Source organism: Equus przewalskii, chromosome X, assembly GCF_037783145.1.
Source record: "Equus przewalskii isolate Varuska chromosome X, EquPr2, whole genome shotgun sequence".
Taxonomy (NCBI): Eukaryota; Metazoa; Chordata; class Mammalia; order Perissodactyla; family Equidae; genus Equus; species Equus przewalskii.
Genome location: NC_091863.1, coordinates 19481775 through 19496243, shown reverse-complemented (window position 1 = coordinate 19496243; position 14469 = coordinate 19481775). Strand labels below are relative to the sequence as shown.

Below are 14469 nucleotides of genomic sequence, written 5' to 3'. Positions count from 1 at the left end.
AAAAGAAGCAAAATTTTATGTCAGAATCATTTCCAATTCTCTTTAGATTAACCTCTGGTACTATCTATGACTGTGGGGGTCATGTTTTGTAGCCCTATGGCCACCAATATGAATTCAGCTATTTGAAAGAATTAGCTGGCTGTGATAAATTAAATGATTGCATTTATCAATAAAGTATCATATACTGCTTGTGCAATGTGCAAATTCCACTCCTAGTAATACACTAAAGAAACTCTTACACATGTGGCACTGTCTACTGTAGCACTGTTTGTAATAGCAAAAAACTAAAACAAGTAAAAACTTGGAAACCTAAAAACCTGGACACTGTGAGTATAAAAAACATGCTATGCTGTATTTATTCACTGAAATATTATAAATAGGTAACATGAGTAAATCAAATCTAAAAATGTATCTACATGGATATACTTAAAAAGTGGTATACAGAGTAGGGTTTTTCCCTTACATTTTTGGCAAACAGCAAAAAATTATGTAGCGTAACACATAAATGGTAACAACTTTTAATGTACCACACGTATAGGTCCACATGTTTGTTGTAAAAGCAAAAAACCATGGACAAAAAGGACAAAACTAACCCTGAGAGGGCAGTTACCTCGAGGAAGAAGAGAAAGAAATGAGAGAGGGTGGGGAAGGGTTTTTAGTTGTCTCTATCATAGCTTACTGCATTTAGTTTTTTTTTTAAAAAAAACTAGACTTTTAAATCAAAACTACACTAAGATATCACCTTACATCTGTTAGAATGGCTAAAATAACCAAAACAAAAAGTAACAAATGCTGGAGAGGCTGTGGAGAAAGGGGAACCCTCATACACTGCTGGTGGGAATGCAAACTGGTGTAGCCACTATGGAAAACAGCATGGAGATTTCTCAAAAAGTTAAAAACAGAAATACCATATGACCCAGTCATCCCACTACTGGGTATCTATCCAAAGAACTTGAAATCAGAAAATCCAAAAGAACCATGACGTGGAAGCAACAACCTAAGTGCCCATCAACTGATGAGTGGATAAAGAAGATATGGTGTGTGTGTATACACACACACAATGGAATACTACTCAGCCATAAAAAGGATAAAATCATCCCATTCACAACAACTTGGATGGACACGGAGGGTATTATGTTAAGTGAAATAAGCCAGATAGAGAAAGACAATCTCTGTATGACTCCACTCATACGTGGAAATTAAACACGTAGACAAAGAGAACAGATTAGTGGTTACCAGGGGAAAGATGGGGTGAGGGGTGGGCACAAAGGGTGAAGTGGTGCACCTACAACACGATGACACAACAATAATGTACAACTGAAATTTCACAAGGTTGTAAACTATCATAATCTCAATAAAAAGTTAAAAAAAAATTTTTAAATACTAAGCTTTTTAAGAAAAAAGACTGGAAAAGTGAAATTTTTGCTTATTTCCAGATAACGATGAAAGTCTCCCATAGCACTTAATTATAAGATTTTCCATAGCCATTCATTCTCTTTTGCCACTGACACTAACAAAAGCTATAGCCCTCCATCTAGGGGCCATTCCAAAGGGCTCTCTACAGGTGTTAGCCAATCGCCAAGAGACTCCCAGGAAGGCTTGCCCAGACTGCATTGTTTGCATGCAATGATTTAGATACATGTTCTAAATGCACAAATTTCAGCTCCGAACACAACTGAAAGCTAGGGAGTCTACAATTGGTTGGCAAGTAGGCTGGCAAAGACTCATTTTAGCCTTCTGGGTGAGAAACTGAAAACACCTGGGCTCCACACCCAACCGTTAGAGCTATGTTCACTTCAAAATGCAATCAGAAATCCAGACCAAAAATCGTTTCTCAAGGCACAGAAATGAAAGAGTATAGAAATAAAACAATACTAATGCCAATAAGTACTAATTATTTCACAAAGACAAATATTACTATTACACTAAGGATTATGCAATGAGTATGCTTATAAGTATAGAATAAGTTTAAAATCCCTCCAAAAAACCCCAACAAATCCAAAGAGGCAAAATTATAGATTGAAATCCTTTCAATTCTCTTTAGATGAGCCTGATAATTGTAACTGAGGGAGTCATGTATTATAGTCCCATGGCCAGAAGTGTGAATTCAGCTATTTGATAGAAAAATTAGCTTGCTATGATACATTAAATGATTGTTCTTATCAATAAAACTTAGGATTCAAAAACCATCATTATTTTAAACACTAAATACATTAGACTATTACAATCCTTTGGTCCAGTGTTAGCCTTTCTTTAACAATTTCAAAATCTTAAAAAGTCGAAAATTTGGACAGATATGTGTTACTAAATGGCCTTCATCATTGTTCACAGAATAAAACCCTTAATTGATTAATGATCTCAGGGTGTCTATCGCCATCTAGTGAACAATCACTTCAATTACCACACCAGTGACTTGACAACCAAGTCCGTTTTCTTGGTGGTTTAAAATATATGTCCACTTAGTGCTATCAACTTGCCTAGTATCTTTTTTATGTCTCTCTACATACATTGAGAACAGACACAAATACAGATGCTATTTATATAGATTCACCTTTCAGTGTCTGTAAACTCAGTTTCCATATTACTTCTCTGGAAACACTGACTTCATTATTTTTAAATAACTTGCACGCTATGAGGTCCCGCATACAATTCCTTAACCATTAACTAATTCTCTACCACCGAGCAATTAAAAATCATAGACGAGTTTAAGTGTGAAAGATCACACCTGGGAAAAGACAATATTGATGTCCATTTGACACAACTATTAGCACTTTTATTATAAACCTGTTTTTAAAAGTACAAATTAGTAATTACTCTGAGTACTCTAGCAGCCATAATACATTTGATTACAGAAATTATTAGGTCACCAGAGCCAAACCTGCATGATTCCAACAAAACTAAGCACACACAAAATAGACTTAAAAATAAAAAGGGAGGGGGACTTATGGCCTCCCCAGACTGTGTATTAATCCATATTCAAACGCAAAATTTTACAATCTTTTCACATGACATGCTACCAGGTTTCTGTCTCACTAATTTCCACTTGAACCTTAATCTAATTTATCCTACAAGGACTTTAAAAGCAAACAACTTGTAGGGTCTTCAGGCTACGATATTATTTTGTCCCTTCTATCCTATTACAAAAAAGACCAGTTTGATAAGTCACAAAGGTATTCCAAAATCTCAGCAAACTGATTCTCATTTTACACTTCACTCCTCCTACCTCTTTAATAACCAAGAGCTGCTTGAAATCACAAAGACCTAAAAGCATATATGGAAAATGCTAGTGAACCCAAAGACATATTATCACATAGAATATTTCCATCCGCCAGTGTTAATAATTATCACCAACCCTTTAACAATCATTTTTATTTTAGGAAATAATTTCTGTAAGTGGCTTTGAATCTTCTAGAATAAGATTTCCAGGGAGCAACTGTGTAATTATTATTTCTCATTAACCTCACATTACTTTAAAGGCCCACTTTCCACAGTTGCCGTATTTATTATTTGTGGGAAGGAGCAAAGGGGAAAGTAGAAACCAAGAATTTAAATCACATATGATTGTTTCTAGGTTTGTCTGAAATTCTTTGTTTTTCAGTGGGTAGAGCAGGGGTTTTTTTTATAGTTTATTAAGATTTGCTACTGTTATATTTTATACAACAGAAAAATAAAAATTGAGTTGAAACTCCCTATTAAAAATCCAGCTAACCGAAAATATTGCCCTTAAAGTACAATGGATTAGAGGAGTGGGGGAGATCATTGGACAAATTTTGGGCTTATCATTATCAACAGTGCCCTTTTAAGCTTGTGGATTTCTGAGCCAATGCAGAAAATGTAACAACAGGGATTTCCCAACAGCAAGAGGCACTCTCCAAGGGAGTAAATTGTCAACTATTGCCTCTCGTGAGAAACTTAAGAGTAACCTTGATCCAATCTCAATAGTCAACCCATGTATTATCACCCAGTTGGGGCATAGTGAGTGCATTTCCTAATACAAAAATAAGATGGTATTCTATCAGAAGCCACTGGATACATATACAGAAATAAAATTTAAATAATTTTAAAGTAAACTTAGCCTAAGAAACTGAAAACATCCTTCCCTTACTTCAACTAGCCCCTAAAACACCTATATCTTCTTATGTAAAAAAGGCCTGAGTCTTGAGATGAGTATTGAGAAAGACATTCTTTCAGGAAGAAGGGGTAGAATATAAAGCAGAAGCACAGTCACGAAAGATACTCTGAGATGGGGCAGACAACCCCTATGTCGTAAAAGCCTTACAATCAGGAAGATATGGATTCCAACTCAAAATAGTCACTTGGTATATATCACCTCTTTGAGTTTAGTTCCCCATCTGCAAAATGGGAACGATACTATCTATATCAATGGATTCTTGTGAGGTTTTAATGAAATAACGCCTCTGAAAGTTCTCACACATCACTGGCGTCCAATGCATGGTTTGCCCCTCCTCACTGCATCCTAAGCCAAGACAGGACTGCCAACAGAAGAGCAGCTCTGAACATCCTGTTTCATGCCAGCTACATCAGTGCTGTCTACCACATTAGCCACTAGCCACATGTGGCTGAAGTTAAATTTATTTTAACTATTATTAAATAAAACCCAAAATGTAGTTCTTCAGCTAGTTGGCACGAGCCAGATAGCAAGTGCTCAGTAGCCACTCATAGCTAGCGGCTACTATATTGGATATTGCAGATGGAGAACATTTTTATCATCTCAAAGTTCTATTGGACAGCACCGGTCTAGACTCTGAAGCAGCGATCAGTAATTTTTTTCTCTGTGAAAAGGGCCAGAGGGTAAATATTTTAGGTATGTGGGCCATGAAAGTCTCGGTCTTAACTATTCAACTCTGCTGTTGTAACGCAAAAGCAGCCATAGATGATACATAATCAAATGAGCACGGCTGTGACCCAATAAAATTTTACTTACAAAAATAGATGGTAGGCTGGATTTGGCCCATGGATCATAGTTTGCCAACCCCTGCTCTAGAGTATTCTGAGTCAAGACCCCCAATATGAGCATTCTGCCCATAACCACCAACTACCTCCTTAAGACTGAGTAATCTTAAATCCATGGACAGGGATCAATAGTTCACTGGAGTCAAATGGAATTAATATCTAGCGTAACTATTCTTTTACAAATTAAGAAAAACTCACGCACATGGTGCTAAGGCAGATGAAGCTTATGTTTACAAAGTGACAGCACCTCAAATCTGTGTGGTATCTGGGCCACCTTTCTAAAGCCAATAACTTTCAATACGTAATTCCAGTCCTGATATATTCCTGGAATTGTGGACTTCTACATCCAACTACCTACTTAACATGCCTAGAGATCTATTACAAATCTCAGAGGTAACACAGCCAAGATAGAACTCTTAATTGCTCTCTCCCACGTTTCTCCATCTTAGTAAATGGCTCTACTAGCTAACCAGCTATAAGAGAAAAACGGAGGCATCCTCCTTGATTTCTTCCTTTCCCTCACACTCCAACCTAATATATCAGCAAAAAAACTAACTCCCTTATGACACGGAGGTCTCATTCATTTTCCTCCTAAAGAAGCCTTTCCTGACCAATCTAAACAAGCCATCTTAACATTCTCTAGCCCACCACCCTCTTAATTATCTGTACAATATTTACTTCTATCATATTCTCTTAGTTATTTCTTGTATTTGTTTATTCACTCACTTATAGTCTGTTTTCCCAAACTACCCTCTCCCTGCCCCAAGTCCCCACCACATGCCCCTTCATACCCCCTGCCCTAAGTAGAATGTGAGCCTCGTGATGCAAGGCCCTTTTATGTCTTGTTCATCACTCTATCCCCAGTACCTAGAACAATGCCTGCCACATAAGAGGTGCTCAATAAATATACACACACACACACCCTTTATGGATGAATGAGTGGATCCTTATTTAAAAGCCTATCTGTCTCAAATCTATCCTGAGAAAGGAGTATTTGAAGCTGTATAACTAGGTAACAAACTCGGCTCTCCCACACTATAACATGTATATTTAAAAATACTCTCATTTTCAGAGATGTGAATGTTACGCCATTTACCTCCCTTCCTTTGTATGTCACCAAAGCAGCCAGTGGTTTGGCATAAAATCTGCTGTAGGAAAATCCCAGGCAGCCGTACATACTGTTTGCTGTGAGCTTCAAAGCCTTCTGTCGGATGTCATACTGCAGGCCACACAAGGACGAAAGACAAACAACAATATTGGTAGATGCTTAAACATTACATTAGATGTCTCTGTAGATCACCAATGAGAAGGAAAAACCCTCAATACCCCTGAAAAAACTTTTAACACGCTCAACCTGTCCTCATAGATCCATGATTCCCTGACCTCCCAGAAGCAAGTAAACAGACTCCAACGCTCCCAGAAGTCAGAAGGATCTTGCTTAGATACAGCTTGGCAGATAGAGGTACCTTACATTCTGAGGCATTCTAGTATTTTTGAACAGATTCCTACCCAGAAACTTAAAATAAGCACACACATTTGCTAACAGCATCATGCTTAAATCACTCCTAAATAATCAAATTCTAAAAGCTGAGGATGTCACTCAGATGTCTCTTAGTGAAAACATATACCTGAAGAACAAGGTCTGGATTTAAATCTTGCTGTTTCATTAGCTGTTTGACTTGTTTTCTCCGCTCCACCAGTTTCCGGATCTCTCTGGGCAAAATGCCCATTTCTAAGCTTGGATCTGGCAGCTCAGGGATCTGTTCTTGTTCTCCATCCTGATGAACACACAACAGAAATTTCAGACAAATCAAACTTTTGTGAAATAAATTTCTAAAATAATATTCTGTGGGAGCTTTACCTAATGATCACATCTTGAAAAGCTACTTTCTTATATAAGTAAAGGTCAACAATGCATGGGTGGTAGAAAAAGAGCTGAGAATGTTGCAGAACAAGTCAATACTGCCCTCTCTTCTCCCAATTCTATCAGCCCTTCATTCTCAGTATCTCCCACTCCTCTAGTTATTGACAAATGTACATATCATTTAAAGGGATGAATTTTTACACATGCTCCTCTCTTCTCTTCAACAAGATTAGGGAGCAACATGTTTGGGGAAATTGTTTTTAAAATAAAAACACTAAGAGAGACCTCTAGGATTAAAAAAAAAAAGCAGCTAAACCACTGTTTTAGGTTTGTGTACTACAAAACAAAATGGGACAGAATTTTTAAAGCTATACAGAATCATAGCAATTATTATAAATATTTTAGACTAAAAATAAAAGTATAAATACTAAATCAGTAAATTTGTTTTAGGAATTTGGGGCACATATTTAAATAGGCCATAACATTTCTAAAAATTAATACATATATATTCCCTAGCATTTATGTGGTACCTTTTATCTATAAATTGCTTTGCAATCGGTAGAATAATAGCAACATTTTAGAAAAGCAACCAGCAGTCTTCTTGTATTAAAATTTACAGCAGGAAAAAGCAAGGAAAGCATTAGACCATTTCTCTCAAGCCTCCATTAATTCTATTCACAGGCTGCAAAGAAAAGTTAGGTGCATTTGCCCTTTCAAAGGTTCAGAATTAAAAATAAACCTCTTGGCTTAAAGTATGTCAAGTCAATGCCATTTGACAACCCTGCCTTTACAAAGTTATCTGATTTTATAAAGATCACTATCTTCAAATGAACGATCTTACAATAGTAACAGGGACCTATTGTTTTTCAATATAGCACATGATGACAGCAAACCTATTAAAGAGATCTTGGTACACATTCCAATTTATTTACAGCAACTATGGAGGTCAGATAAAAAGTAAACAGAAAGGATTTGGGATCAGGAAATTTACAATCCATGCCCAGTTCTACCACCACTAGCTGTGTGGCACTAGCTGTTCTGAAGACCAAATGAGGTACTGTACAGGAAAATGATATAGAACCTATAAATTGCTACATGTCTATTTCTTAGATGACTTCTAAGGTCCCTTTCGACTCTGAAACGCTTGTATGATATATCCAGGATCCAAACTGGAAAGCTCAGATAAACAAAATCATGGCAGCGGAGGGGTGCTGGATAATAATTATCACAATGCTGACACAGTAGCAGGACAGAGCCCAAAGAATATTATTAATTGAATGCAGTCACTACCTTTTGGGGATGTCTACCCAATATAGTTAGCCCTCCGTATCCACAGGGTCCACATCCATGAATTCAGTCAACTGTGGAGCCTGTACTATGTTTCAGATGTGCAGTTGGTTGAATCAGCAGATGTGAAACCCACGGATACAGAAGGGCCAAGTAAGGGACTTAAGCACCCGCAGGTTTCAGTATCTGAGGAGGGTCCTGGAACCAATCCAAGCATATACTGAGGGACAACTGTACCTTCTCTGTAAAATTATCCTCTAGTCCCACAAAAAGGCCCATCCTTTGCAGCCATATTTGTACTCTGTGAACCCACTCCTGTGTTCACAGTTGATGGGACCAGGCATGATCACCAATCAAGGCAAGACTATAAGATTCTCTCTTCTGGGAATATGGAATTGGAACAGAAAAACAGCTCCCAAGCATGTGGTTGGAAGTAAAAGGCATGTAAATACAGGAGCTAGAGGGCAAACAGACATCTTCTGCCATGTGTACAACGAAGCAGAGAAAAAACAATATACAGAGATAATACATTAATTTACATCTTTTTCTGCTGGAGAACCAAATGTAATCAAATTCCCCACTGACAGTCAACTGTATAAGCTTTACATATGAAGAACCACACATTAAGTTATTAAGCCCTACATAAAACTGTTGACTGAACGATCAGTGGTTGGATTAAAATTCATGTGAGATAACTCAAAAATTCTTTTTAAAAGGCTAAGTGAGTAGAATCATTAAGAAATGCTTTCATGGCCAAAATATAGGATTGAAAATAGCAAGTGCTGGAGATGATGGCAAACAACTCACATACATGGCTGGTGGGAGTGTAAAATGGTACAACTACTTAAGGCAGCAACTTGACAGTTTCTTATCAAGTTACATATACACTTCCCATGCAAACCAGCAAATTTACTCCCTAGGTATTTACACCCAAAAACGAAAGCACACATCCACAAAAAGATTTGTACAAGAATGTTCACAGTAGCTTTATTAATAATAGCCAAAAAAACGAAAACACACCAAATGCTCATCTCAGGAGAATAAACAAACAAAACGTGGAATCTTCTCAGCAATACAAAGGAAAGAATTACTGATAATGCAACAACATGGATGACTCTCAATAACATTACATTGAACAAAAAAGCCAGACGTGGGGCCAGTCATGTGGCATAGTGGTCAAGTTCACACTGCACTTTGGGGGCCCAGGCTTCGTGGTTTCGATCCTGGGCACGGACCTACACATGTGGCTTATCAAGCCATGCTGTGGTGGCATCCACACACAAAATAGAGGAAGATGGGCAAAGATGTTAGCTCAGGACCAATCTTCCTCACAAAAAATAAAAAAATAAAATACATGAATTTATTTAAAAAAAAAAAGCCAGACACAAGAGTGCATACTGTATCACTCCATTTATATCAAGTTCTAGAACAGCCAAAATTAAGCTACAGTGATAGCAGTCAGATCAATGGTTGACTGACAGGAGAGGGGATTGACTGTAAAAAGGCATGTGAGACATACCAAAACTTATGAGATGAAGCTAAAGCAGTGCTTGTAGGGAAATTTATAGTTGTGCATATCTATATTAAAAGAGAAGATCTCAAATCAATAACCTAACTGTCCATCTTAAGAAACTAGAAAAGGAAGAGCAAACTAAACCAAAGAAAGCAGAAAGAAGGAAGTAATAAAGATTAGATAGAGTGAAAATAAATGAAATAGAGAACAGAAACATAACAGAAAATCAAGGAAACCAGTTACTTCTTTGAAAAGATCAACAAAACTGACAAACTTTTAGCTATACCATCAAAGAAAAAGAGAAGACTCAAAGTACTAAAATCATGAATAAATGAAGGATGTTACTACTGAACTTAAAGAAATGAAAATGACTATAAGGGAATATTATGGACAATTTTATGCCAACAAATTAGATAACCCACATGAAATGGACAAACTCCTAGAAAGACAGAAACTGACTCAAGAAGAAACAGAAAATCTGAACAGACCCATAACAAGAGATTGAATTAGTAATCAAAAAAAGAAAAGTCTAGGGTCAGACGATTTCACTGGTGAATTCTACCAAATGTTTAAAGAATTAACATGAGTCCCTCACAAACTCTTCCCCAAAAAAAAGAAAAAAAGAGGAGGGAACAGTTCCCAACTCATTCTATGAGGCCAGAATTATCCTAATACCAAAACCAGACAAAGACATAACAAGAACACTATACACCAATAGCTTTTACGAATAAAGACACAAAACTCCTCAACAAAATACTAGTAAGTCAAATCTAGCTACATATAAAATGGATTATACACCAAAACCAAGCGGGATTTATCCCAGGAATGCAGGTTAATTCAACATACGACAATCAATGTAATACACCATAGTAAAATAGAGGACAAAACCACATGATCATCTCAATAGATGCAGAAAAAGTACTGGACAAAATCCAACATCCTTTCATGATAAAAACACTCAACAAAGTAGGAACAGAAGGGTACTTCCTCAACCTGATAAAGTCCACCTATGAAAAACCTGCAGTTAACATCATACTTGATAAAAGACTGGATACTGATCTTTTAAGATCAGGAATAAGACAAGGATGTCCACTCTTGCCACTTCTATTCAACATCATACTGGAGGGTCTAGCCAGGGCAATTAGACAAGAAAAAGAAATATAAGGTATCCAGATCAGAAAGTAAGAATTAAAACTATCTCTATTCACGGATGACATGATCTTGTATACAGAAAATCCTAAGAAATCCATGAAACTGTTAGAACTAATAAATGAGTTCAGCAAGGTTGCAGGATACAAGACCAATCTATGAAAATTAGTTATATTTCTACACACCAGCAATGAACAATCCAAAAATGAAATTAAGAAAACAATTCCATTTACAACAGCATCAAAAAGAATGAAATATTTAGGAATAAATTTAATAAAAGAAATGTAAGATCTCTACACTGACAACTAAAAAACATCGCTGAAATAAATTAAAGACTCTATTTTCATGTATTGGAAGAACATTAAGATGGCAATACTCCCCAAATTGATTTACAGATCTAATACAGTCTCTATCAAAATCCCAGTGAGCATTTTTGCATAAATTGACAAGATGATTCTAAAATAAACAAATGTGATAGTTATATAATGGAATATTATTCAGCAATAAAAAGGAATGAAGTACTAATACATGCTGAAACATGGATGAATCTTGAAAACAGTATGCTAAGTGAAATAAGCCAGACACAAAAGGTCACACGATTCCATTTATACAAAATGTCCAAAATACACAAATCTATAGAGGCAGAAAGATTAGGGGTGCGTAGATTTGGGAGGATTGGAGGGATTGAGGAAGGTTACAGCTAAAAGGTAGAGGTTTCTCTGGGGAGTAACGAAAATGCCCTAAAATTGATTGTGGTGAAGTCTGCAAACTCTGTGATTACACTAATGGCCATTAAATTGTACACTTTAATGGTGAATTGTATGGTACGTGAATCACATCTCAATAAAGCTGTTAAATAAAAAAGACACAGAACCAGTCTCCTTCTACCCAACCCTCTCCCTTTTTTGACCACTAAGAAAGGACATAACGTATCTTTTAAAAGGAAAAACTAGAGTGCTAACCCCTTTCGTTCTCTTCGTTCTTTAAGTACTACTTTCAATCTCAATTTCAAGAGCCTCCAGTTGAATACAAACCTCTGTAACTCTCTGTGCCTCTGAAGCAACTCGCTGCACTGTTGTAAAACAAATGTTGAATTCCTGAATGATGGAAGGATATAAACTGTTGAAGTCCAGAAGCAAAATGAACTTATCATAAAAACCTGAAATTAAAAAGCCACATAATGTCATAAAAAGTCTAAAAAAAAGATTTGTCCAAACATCACATTAGAAGTACTACAGTACAAAGTCTATTAGAAACTACATACTATCCAGAGCTGTGAGGAAAACAAAAGGAAAAAAGGAGTCAACTACTACTCCATACAAATGATTTGGATTAAAGTGAAAACTCAGGTCACAAAAGAAGAGATCCTGTCTTGCCTTGAAACCAGCTATATCCAGTCCTTTCTCCAGTAGTCCCCACAGTCCACCGTTATTATGGGCAAACACCTTCCTATATTAATTACTTTAGACAGGTGTCACATCCATTTCAAAAAATGTTGTTAAATTCTCCTTCAAGCAAGCATTCCCTCCCACCTACTCTCCCACTCCCACCTCCATGCCCAAAATGTTTAGTGATCTATGCCAATGAGTGGTTATATACATATTTTTTACAATCACACCTTCAAAGAATAAAATGGGCTGCCCATCTACCTGTACACAAACTGTGCTAAAACCAGACAAGAGATGTATATATAAATGTCAGTAGTGGAACGATCCACCCTTTTAACTTGCAAAGGGTGAACAGAAAGCTACTGTATTTCTCTAGGACATTTACAAAGAGTTATCTTCACCTTGAGAAGAAACTGAATAAAAATAAATGTCCACTATTAAGACAATAACAACAGCAAACATATTGATAGCTTACTCTGTATCAGGCACTATACAAAACAATCACTTTTATTCCTTAAATCTGTGTGGTAGATATTTTTCTTATCCCCATTTTAAAGAAGAGGCAACTGAGGCTTACAGAGGTTAAACAGGCAGCCCAAGATCACATAGCAGGATTCAAACCCAGATCTAACACCAAAGGACGACTACTCTGTTGCATTACAATAATAAAATCACTTTTGTCAAAAATGTCTCCTACTCAGAGTTCCAATTACGTGATAAAATTCACATTAATTCCTGCACAACACTGTGAATATAGTTAACACTACTCAACTATACACTTAAAAATAGTTAAGATGGTAAAAAAAAAAAAAAAAAAAAGACCCTTTCTAGCTCTGTGTACCACGAAACATCTTTGTCATTCATAACAGGGAAAAATTATTCTCCTACTAGAAGTTCAATTTGATGGTTACTATCTGTACTTTCTTTAACCTTGCCGTCCAGTTGAACTGGTCCTGGCATGTGAGGCAGAGGCAGAGCCCACTCTCCAAGAGCGGATGAGAGAAGACAGGGGTGCTCCTACCACAAGACAAATAGCCATATACTGGACCAGGGGCTGGCAAACTATGCACAGACCAAATCCAGCCTACCTGCTCTTTTTCTACCACTCATGAGCTAAGATCAGTTTGTACAGCTTTTAAATGGTTGGAAAAAATCAAAAACAGAATATTTCATGATACGTGAAAATTACACAAAACTTAAATTGCAATGTCCATAAATAAAGCTTTCTTGGAACATAGCAAAAAAACTTCACATCAATTCCATGCCAGGTGACTGGCAAAAAAGATTTTCACATGAATATAAGATAAAAAATAAGGTCATCATGAGACCTATTTGCTAACCCACAAAATACAATTCAGGTCTCCTAGTTTCTCAAGCCTAACTCTGCATTAAGAAATTCCTTAACACCCAGGACAAAGCAATCCACTACCCAGCCTTACCAACTTTGGGGTCCAACACCAAGCCTCCAGCATAAGCTGCTTTCTTACGTCCCTTCTTATATTTATTGGTATCTCCATCAATGTCTTCATCTTCATCTCCCTAATATCAAATGGAAAGATAACTACCAAGTTTTATGATTCCCCCTTTTCCAGTTGCAGTCCTAGTTTTAACAAACATTCTTCATTTTTAGTTAGTGGTCCTATCTGGGGGGAAAGACAGTTATCGTAATGTGTTCATGAATCCAAACGAATGCCAAGCATGGTAGTTACTGAAACAAATACTATATCTCTGAGTTAAATAAATATGCAAACCTATTTTTAAATGTTTCTAAATTCATAGAAACTTTCTGTTTTTAAATCAATGACTACTAAAAATGGATACTCTTCATACTGCGTAAAATCTGAGACTGTAAAAATCCTCTTAAATTCACTACCTTAATATTCGTGATGTAAAAATACAAAATACTTCATATAGGTATTATCATTATTCTCATTATTAACATAGACACCTTAAAATAAGTATGTCCATATACTGAAAATCCACTCCTAAGTAGTTCATCAACGGCCAACATTCAATACTTAAGCAGAAGTCAAATTCCTCTAAGTTAATATCCCCTATACAAATTTTGATAATGCACATAAAACAAGCAAATACAAGAACCTGAATCATTTTAACATGAAATTCCCATTCTGAATCAAGTACTAACAGCTCTGATAAAACAGTAGCTAAGTTTTAGCTCCAGTGTGATGCATGCCACTTCAAAAACTGATTGTGGTAACCTTAATCCTACTAAATGTAACAATGCAACACAAAAATAAAGGCTCACAGGTTTAAAGAAATAATAGGTTTAATTC

The 14469-nt window shown here is 36.4% G+C and overlaps 1 protein-coding gene and 1 non-coding gene across 19 annotated transcripts in view; both read right to left on the bottom strand.

The window, feature by feature from the left end:
* The window catches only part of POLA1 (DNA polymerase alpha 1, catalytic subunit), a 286388-nt gene that overhangs the window by 225670 nt on the left and 46249 nt on the right, over window positions 1-14469 (bottom strand). For 14 of the 18 annotated variants that reach the window (XM_070606249.1, XM_070606248.1, XM_070606253.1 and 11 more), the window contains exons 23-26: window positions 13615-13714; window positions 11822-11946; window positions 6603-6752; window positions 6071-6193 (exon numbers count right to left, since the gene is read on the bottom strand). In XM_070606249.1, coding sequence (XP_070462350.1) covers window positions 6071-6193; window positions 6603-6752; window positions 11822-11946; window positions 13615-13714 — 498 coding nt within the window. The remainder of the gene's footprint in view (window positions 1-6070; window positions 6194-6602; window positions 6753-11821; window positions 11947-13614; window positions 13715-14469) is intronic. The other 4 variants (XM_070606254.1, XM_070606256.1, XM_070606257.1 and 1 more) reach the window with 1 other exon arrangement.
* LOC139081247 (small Cajal body-specific RNA 24) lies at window positions 12480-12609 on the bottom strand. The gene has a single exon (XR_011536369.1). It is a non-coding gene; the product is annotated as a small Cajal body-specific RNA 24 (non-coding RNA).